Source organism: Hyperolius riggenbachi, chromosome 2 (genome assembly GCF_040937935.1).
Source record: "Hyperolius riggenbachi isolate aHypRig1 chromosome 2, aHypRig1.pri, whole genome shotgun sequence".
NCBI classification, from domain to species: domain Eukaryota; kingdom Metazoa; phylum Chordata; class Amphibia; order Anura; family Hyperoliidae; genus Hyperolius; species Hyperolius riggenbachi.
Genome location: NC_090647.1, coordinates 15,711,489 through 15,739,119, shown reverse-complemented (window position 1 = coordinate 15,739,119; position 27,631 = coordinate 15,711,489). Strand labels below are relative to the sequence as shown.

Here is a 27,631-nt window from a genome sequence, read left to right as displayed (position 1 = left end):
ACTTGCAAAACTTTTTTTTATGATTTGGAGTAATCACATACTTTAGGAGCACTGGCCCTTTAGTAGTCAGTGCCAAACATTTGCCTGCTGGGGCTTCTTTTTATCTATAATATATTCCTCCTCTTCCATTTATTTCCCTGCCTAGCTGCCTATCTGAAACATGATCCTCTGCTCACTTGTGTTTACAAGCAAAGCTGAGGTGACTCAGTGATTGGAGGATAAGACAGTGCAGTTCCTAGTATACACCTCAGTGGGAGTGTCTGAAGACTCTGGGAGGAGGGCAGCTAATAAATACACAATGAGCAAGAGAAGGAGGGGGGGAAACAAGAGTCAGGGAGGATATGATGTCAGCATTAGCTTGGCAAGATGGCCACTGCCTAGAACAGGATCTCTGCTTTTCCTTTATAAAATTCACAGGAATCATTACGTGGATAGTACAATACATCTGTTATGTAAGTAGAAGTAGTATTTATCTACTTATATGTGTTTTTTATTTCTAGGTTAGCATGGGTGTCTCTTGTTCTTTAAAGCTGCACTTACACCTGAAGGCACATTACTATCTGAAGAGCTTACACTTTCTGTACATACACCACTCTGGCCACTAGGTGGTGGAACATGATTTAAAACTTTGTGAATCTACAGTGTTGCACGGCCTTATAGCGAATGGGGCGGAGCATGGTCTGCACCTGTACGGTAGCACAAAGCTGCTTTTGCACTGAGTAACCTGGGTATGATTGGCTCTGTACTGCTACGCAGGAGCAGGCCACACTCTCCCCCATGTGTTTCATGGCCTCGCCCGTACAATGACAGGAGCTCAGCCTCAAGAACAGATTTGACAAGCTGCTGACCACTGTGGACTCGTAGGTGGATCAGGGGAGCCTCTGAAATAGCCGAAAGGTGGCCACACACCATACAATATTTATTTTGATTCAATTTGAGCATTCCAATCCAATTTTCTGATTGGAAGTTTCGCTCAGAATCTTTGAGGCACCACACATGTATTTTCGATATTGGCACAATTTCAGGATAAAAGATTGTAAACACTTGTTTAACTGTCTTCTTTCTATCAGCTGCTTCCTGCTCTGCATGAAAGACGACAGCATTGAAGGCATTTATGACACGCTGAAGCAATGCGCCTTGATATCCAAATCTGCTGGTGGGATTGGAGTGGCCGTCAGCTGTATCCGAGCCACGGGGAGTTATATTGCTGGGGTGAGTAATGGGTAGCAGGTGCTCTTAATAACCGGCAACATGTCTATGGGTCGCCGAAAACAGGGCTGAGGAGTCGGAACAAAAATAATCAAACTCCTCGGCTTATGAAGCGTCTCCAGGTACCCAAAATGACTCAGACTCCACAGCCCTGGTCGAGAGTTAATTGTGCCAAAAAGCAGAGTAGACTGCATGTCAGTGGATGCCTAGTGGAGGGAGGGAGGGGGCAGGGGCAGTAGGAGCCTACACTGAGCCACACTAGAGAAGTGCACCAAGGCATGGAGGATGCCACCTCCCCCCCCCCCCATACAATAATATAACAGTCACAACAGGAAGTCGGCAAGACCTCCAAGATCCAATGTTTGTATAAATTCCAAGGTAATGGGTTATACAGGGGAATAGATCGTCTCTTGTGCTGGAATGTTATTAATGGTTAAGCATCTCTATGTAAGTACATAAAAATAATGCAGAACTACATATACTGCCCATGTATCAAATGTCTTCAGGTCAATACTGCGGAGAGTTCCCCCCCCCCCCCCCCCCCCCCCCTAGGCATGGTCAGTGAGATGCAAACAATGCCAACTTGATGCAGGATTATGCAAATGTATGTAGCTTGAACATTGGATGTCCCACCAAGGCCTGTTGTCAAACTGCTTACATTTGCATACAAATTAGTATTCCCTTGCATCAAGTCAGAATTATTCGCATCTCATTGGCCCTCCCTAGTCCCCGCCCTTATTGGTCTGCAGCTATGGGTGTCCCCCAGTAATACTGCAGCTACACAGGAGGGGGAAGTCTAACCAATCCTGCAGAGCAGCCACTAGTAGCCGCAAGCTAAAGCCTGGCACACACTTTCTATTATGATTGACAAATCTTACCATCTCCATATACTATGCAGGTCAACAGATATTGAATAATATGAGCAGATTGTGCAGACTAAACTCTCATTATATAGCACTGCTAAAATTGGTCGGTGACTGGCCAATTAAAATGGAAGGTGTGTAATTGGCATAAGATCCTCCTCCTCCTCCTCCTCCTGTGTTCAGTCTCAGATCAGCAAAGATAGCTGAAGTTGTAGAGAAAGCAAAGGTGTGTGTATTGCCGAAATTGCTGTGTGTGGTGGAAATCGGTCTGAAGGGCAGGTGCTGGTGTTAGATGCGCCTTAGCTCCTCCTATCCAATTATATTTCATCCACTTTATACTAATACAGTGTTTGTTTCTTCCATATAGACAAATGGCAACTCGAACGGCTTGGTGCCAATGTTGCGGGTTTACAACAATACGGCGCGTTATGTGGATCAGGGAGGGAATAAGGTAGGTGTAACCTCATTGCTTTCTTGTACGGCTGTGTGTGTCTGCGGGTCCCCGTATGGCTGGGTGTGTGTCTGCGGGTCCCCGTATGGCTGGGTGTGTCTGCGGGTCCCCGTATGGCTGGGTGTGTGTCTGCGGGTCCCCGTATGGCTGGGTGTGTGTGTCTGCGGGTCCCCGTATGGCTGGGTGTGTGTGTCTGCGGGTCCCCGTATGGCTGGGTGTGTGTGTCTGCGGGTCCCCGTATGGCTGGGTGTGTGTGTCTGCGGGTCCCCGTATGGCTGGGTGTGTGTGTCTGCGGGTCCCCGTATGGCTGGGTGTGTGTGTCTGCGGGTCCCCGTATGGCTGGTTGTGTGTGTCTGCGGGTCCCCGTATGGCTGGGTGTGTGTGTCTGCGGGTCCCCGTATGGCTGGGTGTGTGTGTCTGCGGGTCCCCCGTATGGCTGGGTGTGTGTGTCTGCGGGTCCCCTGTATGGCTGGGTGTGTGTGTCTGCGGGTCCCCCGTATGGCTGGGTGTGTGTGTCTGCGGGTCCCCGTATGGCTGGGTGTGTGTGTCTGCGGGTCCCCCGTATGGCTGGGTGTGTGTGTCTGCGGGTCCCCCGTATGGCTGGGTGTGTGTGTCTGCGGGTCCCCCGTATGGCTGGGTGTGTGTGTCTGCGGGTCCCCCGTATGGCTGGGTGTGTGTGTCTGCGGGTCCCCCGTACGGCTGGGTGTGTGTGTCTGCGGGTCCCCCGTATGGCTGGGTGTGTGTGTCTGCGGGTCCCCCGTACGGCTGGGTGTGTGTGTCTGCGGGTCCCCCGTACGGTTGGGTGTGTCTGCGGGTCCCCCTTATGGCTGTGTGTGTGTGTCTGCGGGTCCCCCGTATGGCTGTGTGTGTGTCTGCGGGTCCCCCGTATGGCTGTGTGTGTGTCTGCGGGTCCCCCGTATGGCTGTGTGTGTGTCTGCGGGTCCCCCGTATGGCTGTGTGTGTGTGTCTGCGGGTCCCCCGTATGGCTGTGTGTGTGTGTCTGCGGGTCCCCCGTATGGCTGTGTGTGTGTGTCTGCGGGTCCCCCGTATGGCTGTGTGTGTGTCTGCGGGTCCCCCGTATGGCTGTGTGTGTGCCTGCGGCTCCCCCGTATGGCTGTGTGTGTGCCTGCGGCTCCCCCGTATGGCTGTGTGTGTGCCTGCGGCTCCCCCGTATGGCTGTGTGTGTGCCTGCGGCTCCCCCGTATGGCTGTGTGTGTGCCTGCGGCTCCCCCGTATGGCTGTGTGTGTGCCTGCGGCTCCCCCGTATGGCTGTGTGTGTGCCTGCGGCTCCCCCGTATGGCTGTGTGTGGGGTGTCTGCGGCTCCCCCGTATGGCTGTGTGTGGGGTGTCTGCGGCTCCCCCGTATGGCTGTGTGTGGGGTGTCTGCGGCTCCCCCGTATGGCTGTGTGTGGGGTGTCTGCGGCTCCCCCGTATGGCTGTGTGTGGGGTGTCTGCGGCTCCCCCGTATGGCTGTGTGTGGGGGTGTCTGCGGCTCCCCCGTATGGCTGTGTGTGGGGGTGTCTGCGGCTCCCCCGTATGGCTGTGTGTGGGGGTGTCTGCGGCTCCCCCGTATGGCTGTGTGTGGGGGTGTCTGCGGCTCCCCCGTATGGCTGTGTGGGGGTGTCTGCGGCTCCCCCGTATGGCTGTGTGTGGGGGTGTCTGCGGCTCCCCCGTATGGCTGTGTGTGGGGGTGTCTGCGGCTCCCCCGTATGGCTGTGTGTGGGGGTGTCTGCGGCTCCCCCGTATGGCTGTGTGTGGGGGTGTCTGCGGCTCCCCCGTATGGCTGTGTGTGGGGGTGTCCGCGGTTTCCTGACCCGAGACTTTCTTGCTGCCCTCAGAGGCCGGGAGCGTTCGCCATCTACCTGGAGCCGTGGCACTACGATGTCTTCGAGTTCCTGGATCTGAAGAAGAACACTGGGAAGGAGGAGCAGCGAGCCAGAGATCTCTTCTTTGCCTTGTGGATCCCGGATCTGTTCATGAAGCGCGTGGAGTCCAATCAGGTACACAGATCCCAAATACCAGCCCTGCTGCACTCAAGACTGGTTTCTGCGTAACTATGATGTTATGGAAACCAGTAAATGATAAAAGTTGTAACTTTATAAAATGCAAAGTTACTCCACCAATGGGCATTAGATGTGCAGAGAACCTTACCTTGGAGTCTTATGTATTCTTGGTGTAAATAATCCATAAGGTTCCGCACCATCTTGATGAAAGCATAACTATTCCAAAAAAATTAAACAGTATGATAGACGTGCGCTGGGCATGGCGTTTGACTCTCGGCCCTTTCTCAAACTGCCACAAATGCATTGGCCTTAATTCTGGTAGCTATGTGAGGTAAATAGTTTTTTTTTTTTGTTTGTTTTTTTTTTGTAGGTAAAATACCTCATGCGGTATATTCCTTTACCTGGTAAGGTAAATTGCCATACATGAGGTAATTTGTTTGAATACCTTACAAAAACTGAGGCCATTGTTTTGCTTTCACCATTTTTCTGTTTCAAGAATTTTTAATACAACCAATATAGACTAAATCTGGCTATTGAGCGTTGTAGATTTTATGAACAGCCTGTAGGTAAGTGAGGTATCCACAGCTAGTGATGTGTCCCCTCTTCCTCCTCAGGACTGGTCCCTGATGTGTCCCCACGAGTGTCCCGGTCTGGAGAATGTCTGGGGAGAGGAGTTTGAGAAGCTGTATGAGCGGTGAGCAGATATCTGTACAATCCTCAGCTTCCATGTAATCCATAACACCACCTGATCCTGTGTGTTGTGCCCCGCAGGTACGAGAAGGAAGGGCGAGCGCGTAAGGTGATAAAAGCACAAGTACTGTGGTACGCCATGATAGAATCTCAGACAGAGACCGGCACGCCCTACATGTTATACAAAGACGCCTGTAACCGCAAGAGCAACCAGCAGAACCTGGGCACCATCAAGTGCAGCAACCTCTGTACGGAAGTGGTGGAGTACAGCAGTGACAATGAGGTTGGTGTATTTTGTGTTTCACTTACCTGGGGCTTCCCCCAAGCCAACTGCAGCAGTCCTGTGCCCTCGCTGGTCATAACTATCCTACGGTGCCCAGCCGCAGGTTAGTTTTGTTTTCGGGCCATTGAGAGTCCGCCCCTGGCCTTGCGCATCCTTGTTCGTGTTCCCAAGCGCGTCTTGCGCAGGCACAGTACGAGGTTTCTCTTACTGCCCCTGCACAGGACATGTTTGACAGCAACTCGTACAAGGATGCGTGTGGCCAGGGGGTTGACTCTGTCGGGCGAAAATGATACTAACCCACGGCGGAGCACCATAGGGTAGGCAAGGGCACAGGACGGCTGCAAGGGGCTCGGGGGAAGCCCCAGATAAGTGTTTTTTTTTTTTTTGTTTGTTTTTTTTTTTATCATGGTTAAGATTCCCTTTAACTGTCTATAGATTCCTATGCCTCCGCCAGAAATTTACATAATCTTACTGAACAAGGGAAACTAAAATTTTAAATATAAACATATAGAAGCAAATTGCTGGATAGGACAACAGTTTCATTGGTCAGATTTGCTAGCAGGGCTGCTGTTATGGTTTTTGTGGCTTCAAGCAGCACAATTTTGTCAGGACTTTGTCCAGATCAGTTGAAATTGGGATTGTGCGGTATGTAGAAAGTGTATGACTCTCTCATCTGGTCTCTACACAGGTGGCGGTCTGTAACCTGGCCTCCATTGCCCTGAACATGTATGTGACAGCCGAGCGTACCTACGACTTCAAGAAACTGGCTGACGTCACAAAAGTCATCGTCAGAAACCTGAACAAGATCATAGAAATCAACTTTTACCCTGTACCTGAGGTGAGTGCCCCTTATCCTGGCTGCCTGACTGTTTGTACAATAAATGTGCGATACTGTAGTTTCCACAGTGTATGAACATGTTTTTCTTTGGGGGGGTTGAGGTTTTTTCTCTCCCTTCCCTTTGTGGAATTCAGGGCTGTGTAGACGGAGCAATTTGGGGTACTCAAGTCGGTGGTTTCATAAACTGTCGGATGATTTTTGTACCAAATCCACAGCCCTGGTAAGTGTTAGAATGAGGCGTCGAGGAGTCTGATCCAATTTGCATACCTGGAGTTGGAGTCGGTGGTTTCGTGAGAAGGAGTCTGAGTAGGATTTTGCACTAACTCCACAGCCCTGGTGGAAATTCTTACTTTAGATTTATATTATTTGTTTGTTTTTTGTAGCTGCCATTAATTCATACATGTTTGGTAATGCGAGTACAATGTAGTAAGAATAAAGTTAGGTGAAGACACTTAGGCAGTTGGTAGGGAGGGGGGTAACTGACAACAAGTCATCTGACAGTGGGTAAAGGAGGAAGATGTGAGTATGCCTTCAGAGGAGCTAGAATAGGTCATACTTTTTGAAGAGGCGCTGGTTTAAAGGACTTACGAGCTAAAATTATAAAAAAGTTAAATACCTTTTTTAAATTCATTATGTATGGAGGACGCCATCAACGTCGTCCTATTCATTCCGCCTTGCCCCCGCTTCAATAGCCCCCCTCGGTCGGGTCCCGACCCCACCAAACAGGTAGAGTTAAAATTTCCCGCTCAGTATGGACGCCACAGATTGCCACGGCTGTGCAGTCCACATAGACGCGATTGTGGCTGTGCAGCTCTACGGAGTCCTCCCGCCGCGTCATCAATCCATGACTAATCGATGACACGGAGGAAGGAGGCCCTAGAGCTGCGGGGGCAAGGCGGAATGAATGGGAGGATGTCTATGGTGTCCTCCATACATAATTTAAAAAGGTATTTAACTTTTTATAATTTCAGCTCGTAAGTCCTTTAAAAGTACACATTGAAAGCGTCACAAGGGTTGGGGAAAAAGTTCTGAGAACTTGTGTGAGAAGTGTTGGATGTGAGAGTGAAGAGATGACCCGGGTACAGAATGACGTTTTGACACGATCTGTAAACTGGTGGGAAAAATTTGGCACCATGTCCTAAATATCAGGTTACTTTTACTATGAAGATCTTTCTCAGCCTGATGGAAGTTACATAACCACAAACTGGATGTCCAGAATACCAACCAGATCCAGGGGGCTGTCTCTCCCAAAGGAGTGAATGTAAAGATATATAAAATCAAATAAAATGTGTACCCTTAAAGGGGAACTGAAGTAAGAGGTATACGGAGGCTGCTATATTTTCTTTTTAAGCAATACCAGTTGCCTGGCAGCCCTGCTGGTCTATTTCTCTGCAGTAGTATCTGAATAACACCAGAAACAAGCATGCAGCTAGTCATGTCAGATCTGACAATGTCAGAAACACCTGATCTGCTGCATGCTTGTTCAGGGGCTATGGCTAATAGTATTAGAGGCAGAGGATCAGCAGGGCTGCCAGGCAACAGGTATTGCTTAAAAGGAAATAAACATGGCAGCCTCCATGTACCTCTCTTCAGTTCCCCTTTAACAATGGGCTTTATTGTATCAAAGTTGATCACACAGATGAACACAACTGTCTGTCACCTTCAAGTGAACCGAGCATCATTTTTAACTCCCAGGGCAGCTCTATAGCAAACTAAAAATGCATTCTAAAAACAAGGTTTATTAAAAAAAAATTCATTTTGCCTCATCTTTTTACATTTAAGGGTTAAAATAGGCACCTCTTCTGTCCTTGAAAGGACTTGCAGACAGAGCAACAGATGATGGAAGGCAGATAAGATCACCTCATTGGACTTAATTGCCCACAAACAAACCCTGAGTCTTCCCCACTGTACTTCAAACAGAAAACATTAGTCACACTTGAAGAATTTCACATCTAGCCTGGATGGCGGCAGTGTAAAAGCAGCAGGGGGTTGGACTTCTCAAAAATGGCTGACCTTTCCGCTATTTGAAGCCAGGAACTGCTTAGATCCCTTTAAAACAGAGGTGCTCACACTTTTTCAGCTTGTGAGCTACTTTTAAAAATTAGCAAGTCAAAATGATCTACCCATGTACAATTTTAGGAGCACATTTGTATATACAGAATGGAAACTGTAGTGGGGTCGGGATCTACCTTTAAGTCCTTTCGCGATCTACCGGTAGATTGTGATCTACCTAATGGGCACCCCTGCTTTAAAGAGAAACCATAACCAAGAATTGAACTTCATCCCAATCAGTAGCTGATACCCTCTTTTACATGAGAAATCTTTTCATTTTCTCAAACTTATCATCAGGGGGCGCTGTATGGCTGATATTGGGGTGAAACTCCTCCCACAGTGTGATGTCAGGACCATGGTTTTGACATCATACCATGATAGACTTGTTGCAAGCAGCATCTCCTTACACTGACATCACCTGCCAGCAGTAAAAAATGTCACCTGTGATAAATATCAGAATGTAAATCGGGGAGAGGAAAGATTTTACAATGTGCAAACACTGACTAATTCATTTATACATAGTTATTGTAAAAATGAAGCACTCTATTACATTTTTACTGGAGTTCCTCTTTAACACACTGTAAATCTTGCCAGGATTTTGTCATTTTTCATCGTTGCAGTTTTTCTGCCAGACTAAATAAAACACTATACAGCTGCATAATCCAGGCTGCTCTTGCCTTGGCCAGCGGGCCCCTGCATTGTGGATTTGGCTTTGCAGAAAGCTGACTGTGACTCCTAGGGCTCAATTCAGTATGACCTGTTGGTATAAATGTAATGTGAGGTAAATTACCTCGTGACATAAACAATTTTGAGTTTTCACAAGCGTTTATAGTTCTGGAAGTTGGCAAACCGTTCACTTTAAAAAAAAATTATTTATTTATTTTTTTTACCTCATGCAGCATCTCATCATCTCATTCAGTATTTTGTAGATTATTGCAGTGCTGGGAAAATGGAACCCTGATGTGATAGACAGCGGTTGTTGACGAGCGCAAATCCAGGGGCTCGGCGCATCCCCCTTTTTTTTTTTTTTTTTTTTTTTTTTTTTTTTTCCCCTTCTTATTTATGAGGTATTACCGCACTGATCTGTAATTCTCGTTTTCCATGCAGTAACAGTCTTAGTGAATTGTAAGGTTGGATATGAGCTGCAAATGAGTTGATGCAGTAGTATGCATATTTTGTATGCAGCTTAGAGAACCTGAGATCGTATAACACAGTGTATTTATACTCCCCTGGGGCTTCCTCCAGCCCCATGAGGACCATGACCTCCCTTGCCGTCCTCTTCGGCCTCTTTGTTCTTGCGCTATGCCTCCCGGTACTCCATCAGGCCATACTCTTCTGTGCATGTGCACACTGGCCAGGTGTGCACCCTTCGTCGCACTTCCACAGCCGGGAGTCTTCTGCGCCTGTGCAAGATTACTGGGCAGGACACTCCCGGGCACGGGAGCATGGCGGCCTGCGGCTGGCTGGATTACCAGGAGACCTAGCGCCAGAACTGAGGGGCCGAAGAAGATGGCGAGGGAGCCCCAAGTAATTATAAATAAGGCACAGTTTAGCATCTTGGCCACACTTTAAAAATTAACCAATCAAATCAGGCTGAAGTAAAATGATTGGCCCATTTTCACGCTCTATAAATTTGTATACAAAAGTTTGCATAGTCCTGCTTGAACACAAGTTTCATCTCATTGACCATCCCTAGTGAAGTGTAATTTCTCAATGTTCTGTAAAATCTGCTGTTTCCTGCTTTTCGGCATGCTGTAAGGCGCTGTGAATTAAGCCCATAGGCTGTTAATATGGCAGATTTTCACAGATACTGCTGTTCTGTGTGATTATTTGTAAGAATGGAATTTTATTTCTGTCCACAGGCTGAATACTCTAACAAGAGGCACCGGCCTATCGGGATTGGAGTGCAGGGACTGGCAGATGCCTTCATCCTCATGCGGTACCCCTTTGAAAGCCCGGAGGCCCAGCTACTGAACAAGCAGATCTTTGAGACTATTTATTATGCCGCCCTGGAAGCTAGCTGTGATCTCGCCAAAGAGCTCGGCCCTTATGAGACGTACGAGGGGAGTCCGGTCAGCAAAGGGGTAAGGACCTGAGAACTCTCGTACCGGCCTGTAGGGGGAGATTATCTGCTGCTGGGAGGAGGTCTGATTGTCTTGTTGTCACCTCCAGATCTTGCAGCCCGACATGTGGAATGTGACCCCCACCAAGCTCTGGGACTGGGCACCGCTGAGGGAAAAGATCGCCAAGTGAGTCACCACATCCTCCCCTCTGTGTGGTGGTATCTAACTATGTGTTGTATCTGTTTTGTCACCTCTGCCGTGCCCTCGTGTACTTGAGGCAATTCCAGAGAAGCGTGAGAACTTGCAGTGCTGCCCATATTATTTACCTCACAGATGCTTCTCTCAGCTGATATAAAGTAATACTCAAACACTGCTGCACTGTGTGATGGCTCTGGCTGCTGTGCACTTACCGTTTATACTTTAATATAAGTCAACATAAATATGACAGGATGATGTAATGTTCTAAAAAAAAAAGCCATATAACTGAAATTAAAAATGACACTTCTCTGCTACTACAGTTCTATTCCGTATCCGTACTACACATACAATTCATTATATCATAAGTTTTTTTATTTTCATTTCCGGTTTGCTTTAAGGATCTTTGCTGTAGATTTTAGGGATGTCTGTCTGGTATCCTCAGACGTTTAGCTCGTACATCACAGTGAAGTGTATATAATGTGTCCTTACAAGATGCACCTTGTCCCAGTGTAGATCCTATCATGTATCTGTGTCTCTCCTTGCAGGCATGGCATTAGAAACAGTCTCCTGGTTGCCCCGATGCCCACGGCCTCCACGGCTCAGATCCTGGGGAACAATGAGTCCATAGAGCCATACACCAGTAACATCTACACCCGCAGAGTGCTGTCCGGGGAGTTCCAGGTAAGGGAGAGTTCTGGGCCCGTTACTCTAAGCTGATCTGTGTGTGTGTGGTCTTACACACTTAGTGGCTGGATGATGTAATGGTTAAGGGCTCTGCCTCTGACACCGGAGACCAGGGTTCGAATCTTGGCTCTGTCTGTTCAGTAAGCCAGCACCTATTCAGTAGGAGACCTTAGGCAAGTCTCCCTAACACTGCTACTGCCTATAGGGCGCGTCCTAGTGGCTGCAGCTCTGGTGCTTTGAGTCCTCCAGGAGAAAAGCGCAATATAAATGTTATTTGTCTTGTACAATGCTCGTTACACTGTGTGTTAGTTATACAATGCTCGTTACACTATGCTGATCTGTGTGTGTGTGTGTGCTCCCTCTGCAGATTGTCAACCCGCACCTGCTGAAGGATCTGACGGAGCGAGGCCTGTGGAACGAGGCCATGAAGAACCAGATCATTGCGTGCAACGGCTCCATACAGGTAGGCTGATTATACGTTATAGACCTGTTTGCCCTGATGAGGCTGAGTGACACAATAGCGAGAGATCGCTTACAAAGCTTCTGAGTTTTTTTCTGAATGAAATGTAACGAGCCATTAATGCCGGGAGACTTGGGTGCAGGATAAAGCCAATAAATGGCTCTCCCTGCTCCTGCAGAAATTCCGGCGGTGTTAATTACTATTCCCCCTTCAGGCTGCCATGGATAGTGGGGAAAGGTGTAATTAGTCTTCCAGCTATTGCTGGGGGACAAATTGGTGTGTTCGTAGTAATTTGTGCACCATATTTTGATGACACCCAAATTACTCACTGTGTGCCGCTACAGCTGTAATTCCTATTATGGCCTATGGTGGCACCGGCTGCGCCTGAATACCCTGCGCTGGTTTTACAGTGCTCCGCCATTAACCACAGAAATTAAGTCTTCACTAACTTCACAGCAAACAGTCACGGCCTGTGGAAAAGCCTTAAAGCGGACCTGAACGTAGAACTTCCTCTGTTCTAAAAGATAAGCCACAGCATAATAACCTTTACAGAAAAAAAAAATTTTTTGTTACACCTGATAAAAATCCTGCAAAAAATCCGCAGAGTGTACACTTCCTGCTTTCATGGAAGCAGACATGTTAACATTCTGCGTTTACAAATTAGCTGCTTTGCTATGGCAGAGGAGAGTCCTGAGCTGAAACAGCTGCAAGATCAAATTAAAGTGGTGATGAGACAAAGGGGGGGGGGGGGGGGGATTAGACAGGCTAAACTCTCTACATACATACAGGGGGCATTTCTGTTTTCTTTCTGTCCTGTGCAAGAGTTCAGGTCCACTTTTAAAGGGAACCAGAGAGGAAGCACCCTTGTGTATTTTACCATATATATCAGTAAGAATATTAGAGAAAACACTTACCATGCTCTCTGGTATATCCTCACTGCTAAAAGTGTCTGTTATCAGCTGTGATAAGAATCCTGGACTGAGCATTCAGTCTGGCTTTGCAGGGAATAATTATAGCTGAGTCATTATAGCAGAGCCACAAGGGGGCAGGCTTGGGCTTGAAAAGACACCAGAGAAGACACATTTGGCTATAATCATTCCGTTGCAAAGCCAGACTGAATGCTCAGTCGGGATTCTTATCAGAGGTGATAACAGTCGGATTAAACAGAGAACAATGAAACAAAGAGCAGATTAGGTGTTTACTGTCATGTCCCCACTGATTTATAAGGTAAAATACAAGAGGGTGCTTAATCCTCCATTTCCCCCATCTCAGGTTTAAAGAGAACCAGAGATGGTCACTTAACCTGCGGCTTCTTCCAGCCCCCTGTGGTCTGTGAGCTTCCTCTGTTCATTTGGTCACCTTGCAGGTGTTATTAGTCTGTATGAACTGTGCATGTGCAGAATGCTCACGGCCATGAGTGCTTGAGGTGCACAAATGTACAGTAGTCTGACCGTTATCACTGCTGTGTGACAGATGCTGATTTATCGCTCCCAATTACCAAGTCCTGTGCTAGTCTCGGCACACAGGTGCTTAGTTCATGATCTAGCTCTGCAGATGGCAGCTTTCTCTTGTGGGGGTGTGGCTTCAGGTGGATGTGGGCGTAACCAGAGAGAGGGGGTGACTTCAGAGTACATTAGTTGAAAAGCACAAAACAATAGAGCCCCTGATAATAAGTTAGTACAGAACCTTCCTGTAGCTCCTAGCGCTTTCCGGCGTCGTCCGTGCACGGCTCCCGGCGTGTCACCTGACCTGCGTTGGGTCACATGACACATCGGGAGCGTGCACTGATGCAGGGAAGCCGCTAAGCGCTACAGGAAGGTTTATACAATGTTGGAGGCTCGGTAAGTTATTTTATGCCCTGCAAAAACCCCAAAGCACATTCCCTGTTATCCCCCTCAGGCATGTCAGTGATTTGAGGCTTCTGATTGCCTGAATTCCAGATAATGGGGACTTTGCTGTACTTGGTTATTTTGGAACAAAGGTGCCAGAGTAGAATAAAATTATAAAAAAAAAATTTTAAATGGCAGATAGCGGTGGACTTGCTTCCCCAAATAGACTGTTAGTTGGTATCAGTAGAAAAATGTTGTTAGAAAGTTCTTTAGCGGCGCTCAGTGAGGCCCAGGACTTTGAGCAGACGCAGGGGGAGCTTTCTTTCGGGGACTCTCAGTACCGAAATTTGGCCTTGCTGATGTTGAATGTACACCTCTGGCTGCTAACGGTAAGGTGTGAAGATCTGCAGGATGTATGAGGTACGCAGTGGTGATCTGGTTGTAAAGTACAGCTGGTGTTCTCGTTTTATGTAGACAATCGCTGAGATCCCCGAGGACCTGAAGCAGCTCTACAAGACCGTGTGGGAAATATCTCAGAAAACGGTCATCCAGATGGCGGCTGACAGAGGGGCCTTCATCGACCAGAGTCAGTCCCTCAACATTCACGTGGCAGAACCCAACTACGGCAAGCTGACCAGCATGCACTTCTATGGCTGGAAGCAGGTAGGTGGTCCAGAAGTCTTCATTTGTTGGGCTAAAAATCTACTGGATACTGAGGGCAACCACTAACTCAAGTTTCAGGAACCTTTTTGGCTGAGAGCCATAAATGCCATATATTTTAAAATGTAATTCTGTGAGGGCCATACACTGTTTCAAACTTGTACAGTGTGCATGTGCAGCAGAGGGCTCACATCCCTGTTGCTATGGTAATGTGTATACAGTTGATCCACCGGGCAGCAGAAGTGTCAGACACGTCTTCAGCTTCTCTTGGGTTTCAGCAACTTCCCAGAGAGCCAGACAGGAGAAATACCGACTGTGGCCTAGTGCACACCAGAGCGTTTCCGCTGCGGTTTGCGATCCGCTTGCGGGTGCGGATCCGCTAGGGTAATGTATTTCAATGGGCTGGTGCACACCAGAGCGGGAGGCGTTTTGCAGAAACGCATACTCCCGGGCTGCTGCAGATTTTGGATTGCGGATGCGTTTCTGCCTCAATGTTAAGTATAGGAAAACGCAAACCACTCTGAAAATCGGCACTTCAGAGCGGTTTGCCAGGCGTTTTTTGTTACAGTAGCTGTTCAGTAACAGCTTTACTGTAACACATGAAGTCTACTACACCAAAAACGCTTCCCAAAACCGCAAAATGCTAGCAGAAACGCTGCAGAAAAAGAAGAAAAAGCGTTTCAAAATCTGCTAGCATTTTGCGGATCTGCTAGCGGTTTTTGGTGTGCACCAGGCCTAACAGCTTGTACAATTAGCTAGCTGACTTGAGGTTCAATAGGCTGCCTGTCAAGTGACAGACAGCCTGTTGGGCCAATCAAAGTGCAGGGATCTCATCCTTCAAAGTCATTGGACCTGACAGGATCCAGGGTGTGTCAATTGAAGTGGCCGTTAGTTTTGGGGGGGAGGGAGGACGCGAGTAAGTTAGTGGTGCATGATACAGCAGTAGCGTGCCTACTCTGAAAATGTTAGTTGCGCTGCCACACTTAGCTGTGCTGCTTGAGCAGTGTAATTCAGTGCATCAACCTCTACTGATTTTGTGTGTGAGCCAGATGTAGCCATCAAAAGAGCCACACCAGACTCCCGAGCCATAGGTTCCCTACCCCTGCTTTAACTGCAGCTAGAACAAGAAAACCAATGTGATAGCTGAGCTGGTACTGTAGGTGTTAATGGGTGTGTGCTCACACTTCTCCCCCATGGGCCCCCTGCTTCACTTGCAGAGTATATTGTTATGCTGCTGAGCTGGTACTGTAGGTGTTTATGGGTGTGCGCACACTTCTTTGTGCAGTTCCTCCAGGCTGGCTGTCAGATGACTGTAAGGCAATAGAAACTCACCGAGGTACTGTTTGACAAGCCTGGTTGAAAATGCACTTACTAGAAGTAGAGTTGTAGTAATTGTAAAGCGTTAAATACATGAAAACACAAAACCCGGATGTGCTATAATTTACTTTTCTCCTATGTTTCTGTCACTTACATTAGGCAGTTGAAATCTGAGAGAACTTACAGGCTTTGGACTAGCCAATCGCCTCATGGAGGATTCTTGGGGTTAGCACTTAGTAAATGGCTGTTGCTCAGTCTAATTGCCGTAATAGTGTGCAAACTGGGGGGAGGGGGGTTGTGTTATCTGGGTAGTCTTGCTTGCTAGACTTGGGCTTTGAGCAACTGTCTAGACAGAGTTGATGGGAGGGCTGCAGTCTGTAGGTTGTTCTCACCGCTTTTTCCATTTTGCTCGGTAGGGATTGAAGACCGGCATGTATTACCTGAGAACTCGCCCAGCCGCCAACCCCATCCAGTTCACACTAAACAAGGAGAAGCTGAAGGAGACTGGTGAAAAGACCAAAGAGGACATTGAGAAAGAGAAGGAAAGGAACACGGCGGCCATGGTCTGCTCGTTGGAGAACCGTGATGACTGTCTCATGTGTGGCTCCTAGGTCTTCTCCTGCTCCTCACACCATGAACTGATCCTCCTCCTCCTGTGTCTGGACTTCATCGCTAAACGCACACTCTCTGTAGTCATGTTTTGGGTTGGGGCTTGGGTGGCCTGTCTTCTGTGTGAAGAGGACATGAGGTTGCTGTAATTACTCCTTGCTCTTGTTATTCCCATCACTAGGAACTAATAAATTGTTTTTCTAAGAATTTTTTTTTTTAATGTAATAAAACTGATGTGCATTAAAATAGCTTAGAGGGAGCAGATCTTCTCATTCTGCTTGTCTCTAAGGATGGTCAGTGAGATGCACATTATGGACTTGTGTGAATTAAGTTTAAAGGGAAGGTTCAGGGAGGGTGGGTAAAAAATAAAAATCAATTTCCACTTACCTGGGGCTTCCTCCAGCCCGTGGCAGGCAGGAGGTGCCCTCGCCGCCTCTCCGCAGGCTCCCGGTGGTCTCCGGTGGCCGACCCGACCTGGCCAGGCCGGCTGCCAGGTCGGGCTCTTCTGCGCTCCAAGGCCCGGAACTTCTGCGTCCCACGCCGGCGCGCTGACGTCATCGGACGTCCTCCGGGCTCTACTGCGCAGGCGCAGAACTACTGCGCATGCGCAGTACAGCCCGGCGGACGTCCGATGACATCAGCGCGCCGGCGTGGGACGCAGAAGTTCCGGGCCTTGGAGCGCAGAAGAGCCCGACCTGGCAGCCGGCCTGGCCAGGTCGGGCGCGCCACCGGAGACCACCGGGAGCCTGCGGAGCGGCGGCGAGGGCACCTCCTGCCTGCCACGGGCTGGAGGAAGCCCCAGGTAAGTGGAAATTGATTTTTATTTTTTTACCCACCCTCCCTGAACCTTCCCTTTAAAGCAAACCTATACAGCTTGAAAACCATCCAGATGCTGTTGCGTTTGGTCTGAAGTCCCATCCCAACCAGAACCTATCACAGGCGTGTGGAGAATGGTTGAGGCCTCTCTTCCACAAGCAGTTGATAGGCAGTGAAATGTCTCAAACTCTCTCAACTGATAACTGCTCGCTGCTGCCTGGTAACAGCTTACTGAGCACAGTTCAACTGCTTGTGGAAAAGGGGCCTGAATGTATTCTATGTTCTCTGATGGGCAGTAAGCTTCCTCTGCAGTGCCTCCTACAAACTTCTTACCAAGTACCCGTCACCCATCAGTCTAACTTGTGCCTCGTTGCCATCATAGCTCAGTCCCCTTCAGTGGTGGCTACTGCTCAGGACCGCCATCCGAATGCTCAGGACTGACCATACAAAGCGCATTTTTTCTAGATGCCTACATATCTTTAGAACTGCTATGAAATGGGCATCAAGGTCTGAAGTACTGAATATTAGTGTGGTGGAGGTGTCTTGGCACCTTACAGGAAGAGACACAGACAAAAGTGGTAGCCCAATAGTGTGGTATGTTGAAAAAAATTGTATATTAGAAAAAAAAAATAAAAGCACTATTCACAAAGGGCAACCGACCACAGGAAGCAGGTGGAGATCTTAAACCCTTCTCCACTCTGGGTGGTCCTTTCGGACCTGGCTTTGGTCGCACTCCTGGAAAAAAAAATTGGGACAGAGGTCCACCAGGGTGCCTCATTCCCAAATTGTGCATATTTGACTGCCTACACATTGTTCGAGGGATGGAGACGGAACACCCGTGGTCTTCACCATGGTGGACCTCTGTCCCCTCTGTTCAGGAGAGGCTCCTTATGCTAAATCGAATTTCTTCATTTAGCACTGTTAGCCTGAAGAAGCGGGCTCAGACCCGCGAAACGCGTTGCCTCTGCTAAATAAAATCTTTTATTAACATAAAGATTTCATCATTGAGGTAAGGTACCTCATTTCTTTTCTAATTTTAAACTGCTTTTAAAAGCTTTTATACACCAGGGAACCTCTTTCCCAAATTGTACTGAATATTAGCATGGTGTCATTCCAAATGGCTGGTTGATAAGACTCAAACCATTAACATAAAGCTCTTCTGAAGATCGGGATTGTAGCTACAACTTAAAGGGGAACTTCAGCCTAAACAAACATACTGTCATTAAGTTACATTAGTTATGTTAATTACAATAGATAGGTAATATAATCTTTTACCCACCCTGTTTTAAAACGGGCAAATGTTTGTGATTCATGTGGGCTGCCATCTTTGTCATGGGGGCAGCCATTTTTTGGTTGAAAGGAGGTGACCAGCAGGAGACACAGTTCCAACCATCCTGTGTCCTGATTACCCCTCCCAGCTGCACACGCTAGGCTTCAAATGTCAAATTCAAAATGTAAGAAAAAAAAAATTGCACCAAAACAGCAGAATGAGAACAAAATCAGAAATCCCATCATGCTTTGCACAGCATCAGGGGAAAAAAGCCCGGGCCGTTTTCTTCTGTGCAGCTAAAAATGAGGCTCTGCTAAGAGAAACAGTTCTGATGCTGTGAAACTGTTACAGAAACACCAGGCCTTTTCAGTGCTGCTGAGTCAATTTTTAGTTTGGAGGTTCACTTTAACCTTTTTCTCCAATGAAACTTTGCCCTCCTACATTTTTCTCCCGCATGGGGATCCACATGGACAATGAAAGTCAGTTTGTGGAGGTCGAAGAGGGACCACTGTGCCAAGACCGCAAGCTACAAAACAAGATCTGTTTTGGTTGGGGGCCAAGGCTTAGTAGTCCATTTGCCTCAGGTTATATAGTAGGTGTGGCCACCATTGCACACTTCCTTGCAGGAGATGAGTGTACAATCTGGTCAGATGCTGTGGAGATCGCCTATCTATAAGGTCCGATTATTGAAACCTCTTGGAGTAAATTTTGTAGATGAATTAGTATTAATCCAATTCATGACTGATTGTAATGGGAGCATTTTGCTCCATCTTTTATATAATATATAAAATTAACTAGGTCATTCTAATGCCAAAGGAAACAGAAGTAGGTGCAGGAGTACTCGTCTGCTTTGCTTCCAACAGGATCATTTTCCAAGGACATCAAACAGCAACTTGTACTCTTGTAACACACACAGCATGTTCTGTAACCACGGAGTAATCCCTTACATCACAACTTATGAGGTGTGAATTGCCTGCACAGGACCATGTCTGTACAGCGCAATGCAGTGCCTCAGTGGGATACTAGCCTTACAGTACCAAGTAGATCAAAAGGATTGCAAATATTTCTAGGTCCTGCAAGACTGTCAATGTTTATACAGCCTGAAAATGGACCAATCGTGTCTCATCCAGGTTTAAATTGATTGGTTCATTTTCAAGCTGCTCATATGTGCTTACAATGTTGCATAATCCTGCATGAACACACGAACCCTGAGACTACACAGTCCCCAATAAGCCCTTCTAAATGGTAATATAATACCTAAACCATAACCTATAATAAGTATAAATATTTAAATTGGGCTAACTACCCCTCACCATAACATATAACAAATTGGGAGGGGGTAACCCAGACTCTGGATGAGATTAATCTATTAAATCTCATCCAGTCTAAATTGCCCCTTCCAAATGTGGTATATGTTATGGTGAATGGTAGTTACTCTTTAATAAGTATAAATATTAAAACTGGCGTATGGTTTAGGTAGGGGCACAACAATAGACCCTGCAAGGGATGCAGCTGCAGGGGGCCCTGTCCTGAGACCATCAATTAAGGGCAAGGAGAGAAAAATTTCTGCTCTTTACAGTTGTAATGACTGCATCTGCTCAACTACTGATAATGAATCCTACAAAGTTTTGTTGACAGTCCCCATTCAGTGTGCAGCAGTCTCTTGTGTACAGTGCCCAGCTCCCTTCCTCTCTACTCCTCCCCAAGTGCTGTGTTCTGTAGCAATGCTGGAGAAGGCTGCTGAGCCCCGCTGCCAGCCTCTCTACCCCTCCCCAAGTGCTGTGTACTGTAGTGATGATGGAGGAGTCTGCAGAGCCCTGCCCCCTTCCTCTCTACCCCTCCCCAAGTGCTGTGTTCTGTAGAAATGCTGGAGAAGGCTGCTGAGCCAGTTCTGCTCCTTTAGAGATGGACAGAATGAGTGTAATAAGCTGAGGCTGGGTGCACACTTATCTGTCTGTTTTTTGTATGCTTTTTCTGCACACCATGTGTCCATATGTTTGAACATTACAGAAGCGAATGTAATTGGCAGAGAAAATGCCTGCAGTGCTTCACTGCTGTCTCTTTATATGCATGGGGAAAACACATTGAAGTGTGCACTGGCCAATTGAATAACATTGGATCTCAGTTTATCCAGGCAGCAGGTGAACACAGCTCCACTCCACCACTTCTACTGCAGTGCTCGACCCAGGTTAGCAAGACCAAGGATACAATACAGAGGAAATGGTCCGCACTTATCAGATTAAAGCAACCTTTATTGAGGACATATCCCAATTAAAACTCGACAGGCATCATGGCCATGATGCCTGTCGAGTTTTAATTGGGATATGTCCTCAATAAAGGTTGCTTTAATCTGATAAGTGCGGATCTCAGTTTACCTGTGCAGAAAGTGGGGAAAGGGGGATGGGGGTTTGGCAGGCGGGGGCCCCATCCAAAGTTTTTTTTTTTTTTTTTTTTTTGCAGGGGGCCCAGTAGTTTCTAGTTACACCCCTTTAATTACGATTTAGAAGGGCTTTTTGGGGACTTTGTGTAGTCTGTGTGATTTCTATACCTTTATTCTATGCTTATTAGTTGTAGTGTTTATAATCCTGCATGAACTTGGTAATAAATACATCTCCTTAATCATCCTTAGTTCCAAGTAAAAAATAAATCGTTTGGGATGAAATCTATCCAGTGTGCACCCTGTAAAGATGGATGAATATCCCCTTATAAAAGAGAATCTCATTCTAGTAAACCTGACTACAGTACATTCAGTCCCCAGGTTCCATCCATAAATATATACAATGTACAGGAAGTCCCCGATTCGTTCTTAAACTGAATCTGTCCAGAAGTCAAAACACTGCCATCTCTGTCCCCTGTGCCTCCCGTGTCTCTGCTATATTTTGAATCGGGGACCCAGCGCTGCATGGTGAGAGCGCTAACCACTACGCCACTATGCTGCCCACGGGGATGCATTTTGTCTCCTAGAGAAGAATTTTCTGTGGCATGTAAAGTGCAAATCAATCCTAGAAAAGCAAATGACCTTTTGAAGATACAGAGGGAATCCAGTAGATGATTATCTATATCCCCAGTAAAACGAGTCCCTTGGCGTAACTTGAAAGGCTGCTACAAGTAAGACATCACTGGTCTAAGTCACCACAAAAAAAGCCAGACAGCAGGAGACTGTCTTGTTAAATGTCCTCTGATTTCAAAATCAAACTTTCCCCATGCCTCCATGGCAACACACCGGGTATTAGTTCCGCCCCCAATACCCCATAGGACGTATAGAGTATAAGTGTTTTGTGAGTCCAGCCGCTCGCTGTCTTTTTTTCTGGTCCCTCACCTCACAGGACGGCAGGTTTGTTCCTGCAAAACATTTTTATTTTTCCCCCCCTTACCGGTCGCATCATGTGACCATAGCACAGGTTGCCTCCCCTGTAGCTTTGCCATTGTAACAAGCTCTAAATGGGCTTATATATGGTGACCCCGTTCTGCTGGTCTTGGGGGTCGGATGGAGTCTCGCCCATATAACAGACACTAATAGTGTTTTACAATTTAAGCTGGGATACTCCTTATTTACTCACCGCTCTAAATGGGTGGTCGGGCCGGCATCCTTTCCCCTTTCCCTCTGCAGGTTGCATTCAGAGCCCTGTGCATGGCAGAAGCGGCGTGCGCTCCACTATCTTATAGCTTCCTGGAGAAAGAGTGGAGTGCACAACGGCAAACCGGAAGCCCAGTAAGCGGAGCGTCACTTCCGCCGCATTGGATTGGTGGGCTAATCACTGCAACGCGGAAACCGGAAACGGTACGGAATTCTGCGCGCACAGTCTATTTAAAGCGGTGGCATGGGAAGGAAAGTGTCTGGAGACTGTGCGCGCAGTTGCAGCAAGGAGCAGGAGAGGCTGCGAGCTGTGATCACTCAGCAATAGCTGTATACAGCGCTCTGGACCCTTGTCAGGTAATGCAGAGGGGAAGTCTTTTGGTTTTATGATTGGGTCTGTCATCTGGACAGTCCATTCATTTTCTGCTCTATCTCTCTTCTTTGCAGCTGCATTAGCTGCCTAATCATGGATGCCTACAGGCCTCACAGAGACCAGCACCACAATCAGAGGTAAGGGGGTCATAAGGTAAGTTTGTAAAGGGGAAGAAGAGAATAGGAGTGCTCATTACTGCATTGTTTTTTTTTTTTCTGCAGTTCAAGGTCTCGCAACAAGAGACGTTCATCAAAATCGCCACCGCGGAACAGACGAAGAGAAAGTTCGAAGTCTAGAGAGAGATCACACCGGAGAAAGTCAAAACATTCAAAGTCACACAGGAGGTCCAAGTCAAGATCAAGGTCTCCGATTTACCGAGAACAAGACAAACAGTGCTGGGCATGTGCACAGCCGGCGGTTCCTGGAAAAGTGGTTTGCGCAGATTGTTTCCGCGAGATGGCAAAAGACAGCACAGCGGAACCTGTGGATGTAACAGAGATAATACAAAAAGCTGTGCAAGACTCGATGCAGGATTACATAGCAAAGTTACCGGCACAAACAGATCAACTGTCTTACCCCCTGGATCAGCCCTCGACATCATCTATGGCAACCTCGGAGGTTGAATTAGAGATAGGATTTGACTTTGCCCTTGTGGAACCATATGCGAAAGCAGTACGGGAAGCAATTGGCTGGGTGGACCCAGACCCTGATGCGGGGGAAGTGTCTAAAAAACCGAAGAAGTACTATGCTCATCTGAATAAGACTAAAACTACTTTCCCAGTTATGGAGGAGATTCAGGAGTTGATTCATGAGGAGTGGCAAAGATTGAAAAGAAGACGCCATTGGCCAATAGATTATCGAAGTTATACCCTTTACCGGAGGAAGAGATAAAGTCCTTAGAGAATGCGCCTACAGTAGACGCATCGGTTGTTCGTCTTGCAAAGCACGTCACGCTACCAATAGAGGACAGGAAACTTGATTTAGATCTCAAAAAAATCTATACAGGTTGCGGAGGGTCATGTAAGCCTGCAATCGCCCTTACATCGGTTGCCAAAGCCATTAGGGCATGGACGGACAACCTCGAACAAAGAATTAAGGAGGACGCAGACAAAGAAGAGTTGATAGCTGCGCTCGAAGATCTTAAAGCCACGGGGGACTTCGTAGGAGAAGCAGCAATTGACGTTATCCGTTCGTCAGCCAGATCTATGCTGGTTTCGGTGACGGCAAAGAGAGCCCTGTGGCTTAGGTCCTGGGTGGCAGATCCGGCTTCCCGGTTGCTCTGGTGCAAAATACCTTTTGATGGTAAGTCCTTATTTGGAGATAAGATGGACTCAGCCATCACCAGGGTAACTGGGGGGGAAGTCGAGTCTCATACCACAGGACAGAAGGCCTATGAAGCAATTTTCAGCTACACAGGCTCAACAACAAACGTTGAGATACAGAAACGCAAGAAATTATAAACCGGGGAGAAACTATAGAAGAAATTGGCAAGTGAGCCAGACCAGTTATGGTAGAGCTAATAAACAGAAAGCGGCACCTACGGGGGCACCTAAGAAGTCCTTTTGACAATCAACAAATCCAGGAATGTCCAGTAGGAGCGAGGCTGAAGAATTACGCTCAGGTTTGGAGTCATCATGTGCATTCCCCTTGGGTACTAAGAACTGTGACGTCAGGACATTTCTGGAAATTCACAAAAGCTCCTCCAGTCGATCATTTCAAAGAAACAAGGATTCCTACCGCGACAGACAAGAGGCTGATATTAGATACTTACCTACAGGGCCTAATTCAGAAACGGGCAATAATACCAGTCCCAGACCAGCAAAGAAAGCGGGGAATTTACTCGACCCTATTCTTTGTAAAAAAGAAATCTGGGGATTGGAGGCCAGTTCTAGACCTCAAGCATCTGAATTCATATATTCATCTAGAAAAATTCAAGATGGAGTCATTGAATACAATAATAGCGGCAGTGAAGCCAGACAATTATTTACTGTCGGTGGATCTAGAAGATAGTTACATAGTTACATAGTTACATAGTTATTTTGGTTGAAAAAAGACATACGTCCATCGAGTTCAACCAGTATAAAGTACAACACCAGCCTGCTCCCTCACATATCCCTGTTGATCCAGAGGAAGGCGAAAAAACCCTTACAAGGCATGGTCCAATTAGCCCCTAAAGGGAAAAATTCCTTCCCGACTCCAGATGGCAATCAGATAAAATCCCTGGATCAACATCATTAGGCATTACCTAGTAATTGTAGCCATGGATGTCTTTCAATGCAAGGAAAGCATCTAAGCCCCCTTTAAATGCAGGTATAGAGTTTGCCATAACGACTTCCTGTGGCAAAGCATTCCACATCTTAATCACTCTTACTGTAAAGAACCCTTTCCTAAATAAATGGTTAAAACGTTTTTCCTCCATGCGCAGATCATGTCCTCTAGTCCTTTGAGAAGGCCTAGGGACAAAAAGCTCATCCGCCAAGGTATTATATTGCCCTCTGATGTATTTATACATGTTAATTAGATCCCCTCTAAGGCGTCTTTTCTCTAGACTAAATAAACCCAGTTTATCTAACCTTTCTCGATAAGTGAGACCTTCCATCCCACGCATCAATTTTGTTGCTCGTCTCTGCACCTGCTCTAAAACTGCAATATCTTTTTTGTAATGTGGTGCCCAGAACTGAATTCCATATTCCAGATGTGGCCTTACTAGAGAGTTAACCACTTGCCGACCGCACACTCATAACGTGCGTCGGCAAAGTGGCAGCTGCAGGACCAGCGACGCAGTACTGCGTCGCCAGCTGCAGCCTAATTAATCAGGAAGCAGCCGCTCGTACGAGCGGCTGCTTCCTGTCAAATCACGGCGGGGGGCTCCGTGAATAGCCTGCGGGCCGCCGATGGCGGCTCGCAGGCTAGATGTAAACACAAGCGGAAATAATCCGCTTTGTTTACATTTGTACGGCGCTGCTGCGCAGCAGCGCCGTAAGGCAGATCGGCGATCCCCGGCCAATCAGCGGCCGGGGATCGCCGCCATGTGACAGGGGACGTCCTGTCACTGGCTGCACAGGACGGATCTCAGGGGGGGGGAGCAGGTAGGAGAGGGAGGGGGAATTTTGCCGCGGAGGGGGGCTTTGAGGTGCCCCCCCCGCCACCCACAGCAGGCAGGAGAGATCAGACCCCCCCAGCACATCATCCCCATAGGGGGGAAAAAAGGGGGGCAATCTGATCTCCCTGCCTGCACCCTGATCTGTGCTGGGGGCTGCAGAGCCCACCCAGCACAGATCAATCAAACCAGCGCTGGTCCTTAAGGGGGGGTAAAGGGTGGGTCCTCAAGTGGTTAAACAGGGGCAATATTATGCTAGCATCTCGAGTTTTTATTTCCCTTTTAATACATCCCAAAATTTTGTTAGCTTTAGCTGCAGCTGCTTGGCATTGAGTACGATTATTTAACTTGTTGTCAATGAGTACTCCTAAGTCCTTCTCCAAGTTTGATGTCCCCAACTGTATCCCATTTATTTTGTATGGTGCTAGACCATTAGTACGTCCAAAATGCATGACCTTACATTTGTCAACATTGAATTTCATCTGCCATGTATGTGCCCATATAGCCATCCTATCCAGATCCTGTTGCAATATGACACTATCTTCCTGAGAGTTGATGATTCTGCACAATTTTGTATCATCTGCAAAAATAGCAACATTGCTCACTACTGCATCTACTAGGTCATTAATAAATAAATTGAAGAGCACTGGACCCAGAACAGACCCCTGTGGGACCCCACTGCTAACAGTCTCCCATTTTGAGTACGATCCATTGACCACAACTCTTTGTTTTCTGTCCATTAGCCAGTTCCCTATCCATGAACACAGACTCTTCCCCAGTCCTTGCATCCTCAACTTTTGCACCAGACTTTTGTGGGGAACAGTGTCGAAGGCCTTTGCAAAAGTCCAAGTATATCACATCTACAGCATTCCCAATATCCATATTAGCATTCACTACCTCATAAAAGCTGAGTATGTTAGTCAAACAGGACCTGTCTTTAGTAAACCCATGTTGATGCTGAGAAATAAGATTATTTTCTACTATGAAGTCATGTATAGTATCTCTTAGTAACCCCTCAAATAGTTTGCATACAACTGATGTTAAACTTACAGGTCTATAATTTCCTGGATCAGATTTTTTGCCCTTCTTAAATAATGGGAAAACGTGGGCTGTACGCCAATCCACTGGGACTCTGCCAGTTGCAAGAGAGTCACAAAAGATAAGATAAAGGGGTTTATCTATAACTGAACTTAATTCCCTTAGGACCCAAGGATGCATGCCATCCGGGCCAGGTGCCTTGTCTATTTTTAATTTATTTAGTCTTGCCTTCACTTCTTCCTGCGTTAAGTATTTAATATTACAGTTAGAAGATTGAGACTCTTCTGCCTCTGTAGTTTGCAACAGTGCTGTTTCTTTTGTGAAGACAGAAGCAAAGAAAGTATTTAATAACTCTGCCTAACCTTGGTCATCCACCATTGAGTTCCCATCCTCATCCTTTAGGAGTCCTATACAGTCAACCTTTCTTTTTTTAGAGTTAATGTACTTGTAAAACTTTTTTGGGTTAGATTTGATATCCTTAGCGATTTGTTTTTCAGCTTCAATCTTTGCCTGCCTAATTTCTTTTTTACAATTTGTATTGCACTCCTTATAATTGCTTAGTGCAGCCTTGGTCCCCTCCTGTTTTAAGACCTTATAGGCATTCTTTTTCCTCTTCATTTTATCTTTAACCTTTCTATTCATCCATAGAGGACTTTTTTTATTCCTAGACATTTTGTTTCCATATGGGATATACATACTACAGTATTGATTGAGTATAAGTTTAACCTCCCTGGCGTTCTATTAAAATCGCCAGGGAGGCTGCGGGAGGGTTTTTTTTAAATTAAAAAAAAACTATTTCATGCAGCCAACTGAAAGTTGGCTGCATGAAAGCCCACTAGAGGGCGCTCCGGAAGCGTACTTTCGATCGCCTCCGGCAATCGAAAGTAACAAGATAGGCCGCAATGAGCGGCCTATCTTGTTTCGCTTTCCTCGTCGCCATGGCGACGAGCGGAGTGACGTCATGGACGTCAGTCGACGTCCTGTCGTCAGAGCCGCCCGATCCAGCCCCTAGCGCCGGCCGGAACTGTTTGTTCCGGCTGCACTGGGCTCGGGCGGCTGGGGGGACCCTCTTTCGCCGCTTGATACATTATCTGGTCTATTAGAAATGATCAGATCCAGTAACGCATGCCCCCTAGTTGGTTCAGTTACCATTTGAGTCAAGTAATTGTCCTGTAGTGCTGCCAGAAATCTGCTGCTTTTACCAGAATGGGTAGCCTCAATACTCCAGTCAATGTCTGGAAAGTTGAA

The 27,631-nt window shown here is 47.1% G+C and overlaps 1 protein-coding gene across 2 annotated transcripts in view; it reads left to right on the top strand.

The window, feature by feature from the left end:
- Positions 1-16,416, top strand: part of RRM1 (ribonucleotide reductase catalytic subunit M1) — a 32,751-nt gene extending 16,335 nt beyond the window's left edge. For both annotated transcript variants that reach the window (XM_068266496.1, XM_068266497.1), the window contains exons 8-19: positions 1,071-1,212; positions 2,440-2,523; positions 4,362-4,523; positions 5,141-5,220; positions 5,298-5,499; positions 6,188-6,337; positions 10,252-10,473; positions 10,562-10,638; positions 11,196-11,331; positions 11,702-11,797; positions 14,098-14,286; positions 16,017-16,416. In XM_068266496.1, the coding sequence (XP_068122597.1) occupies positions 1,071-1,212; positions 2,440-2,523; positions 4,362-4,523; positions 5,141-5,220; positions 5,298-5,499; positions 6,188-6,337; positions 10,252-10,473; positions 10,562-10,638; positions 11,196-11,331; positions 11,702-11,797; positions 14,098-14,286; positions 16,017-16,211 (1,735 nt within the window). In that variant the 3' untranslated portion in view covers positions 16,212-16,416. The remainder of the gene's footprint in view (positions 1-1,070; positions 1,213-2,439; positions 2,524-4,361; positions 4,524-5,140; positions 5,221-5,297; positions 5,500-6,187; positions 6,338-10,251; positions 10,474-10,561; positions 10,639-11,195; positions 11,332-11,701; positions 11,798-14,097; positions 14,287-16,016) is intronic.
- Positions 16,417-27,631: the final 11,215 nt, after the last annotated feature.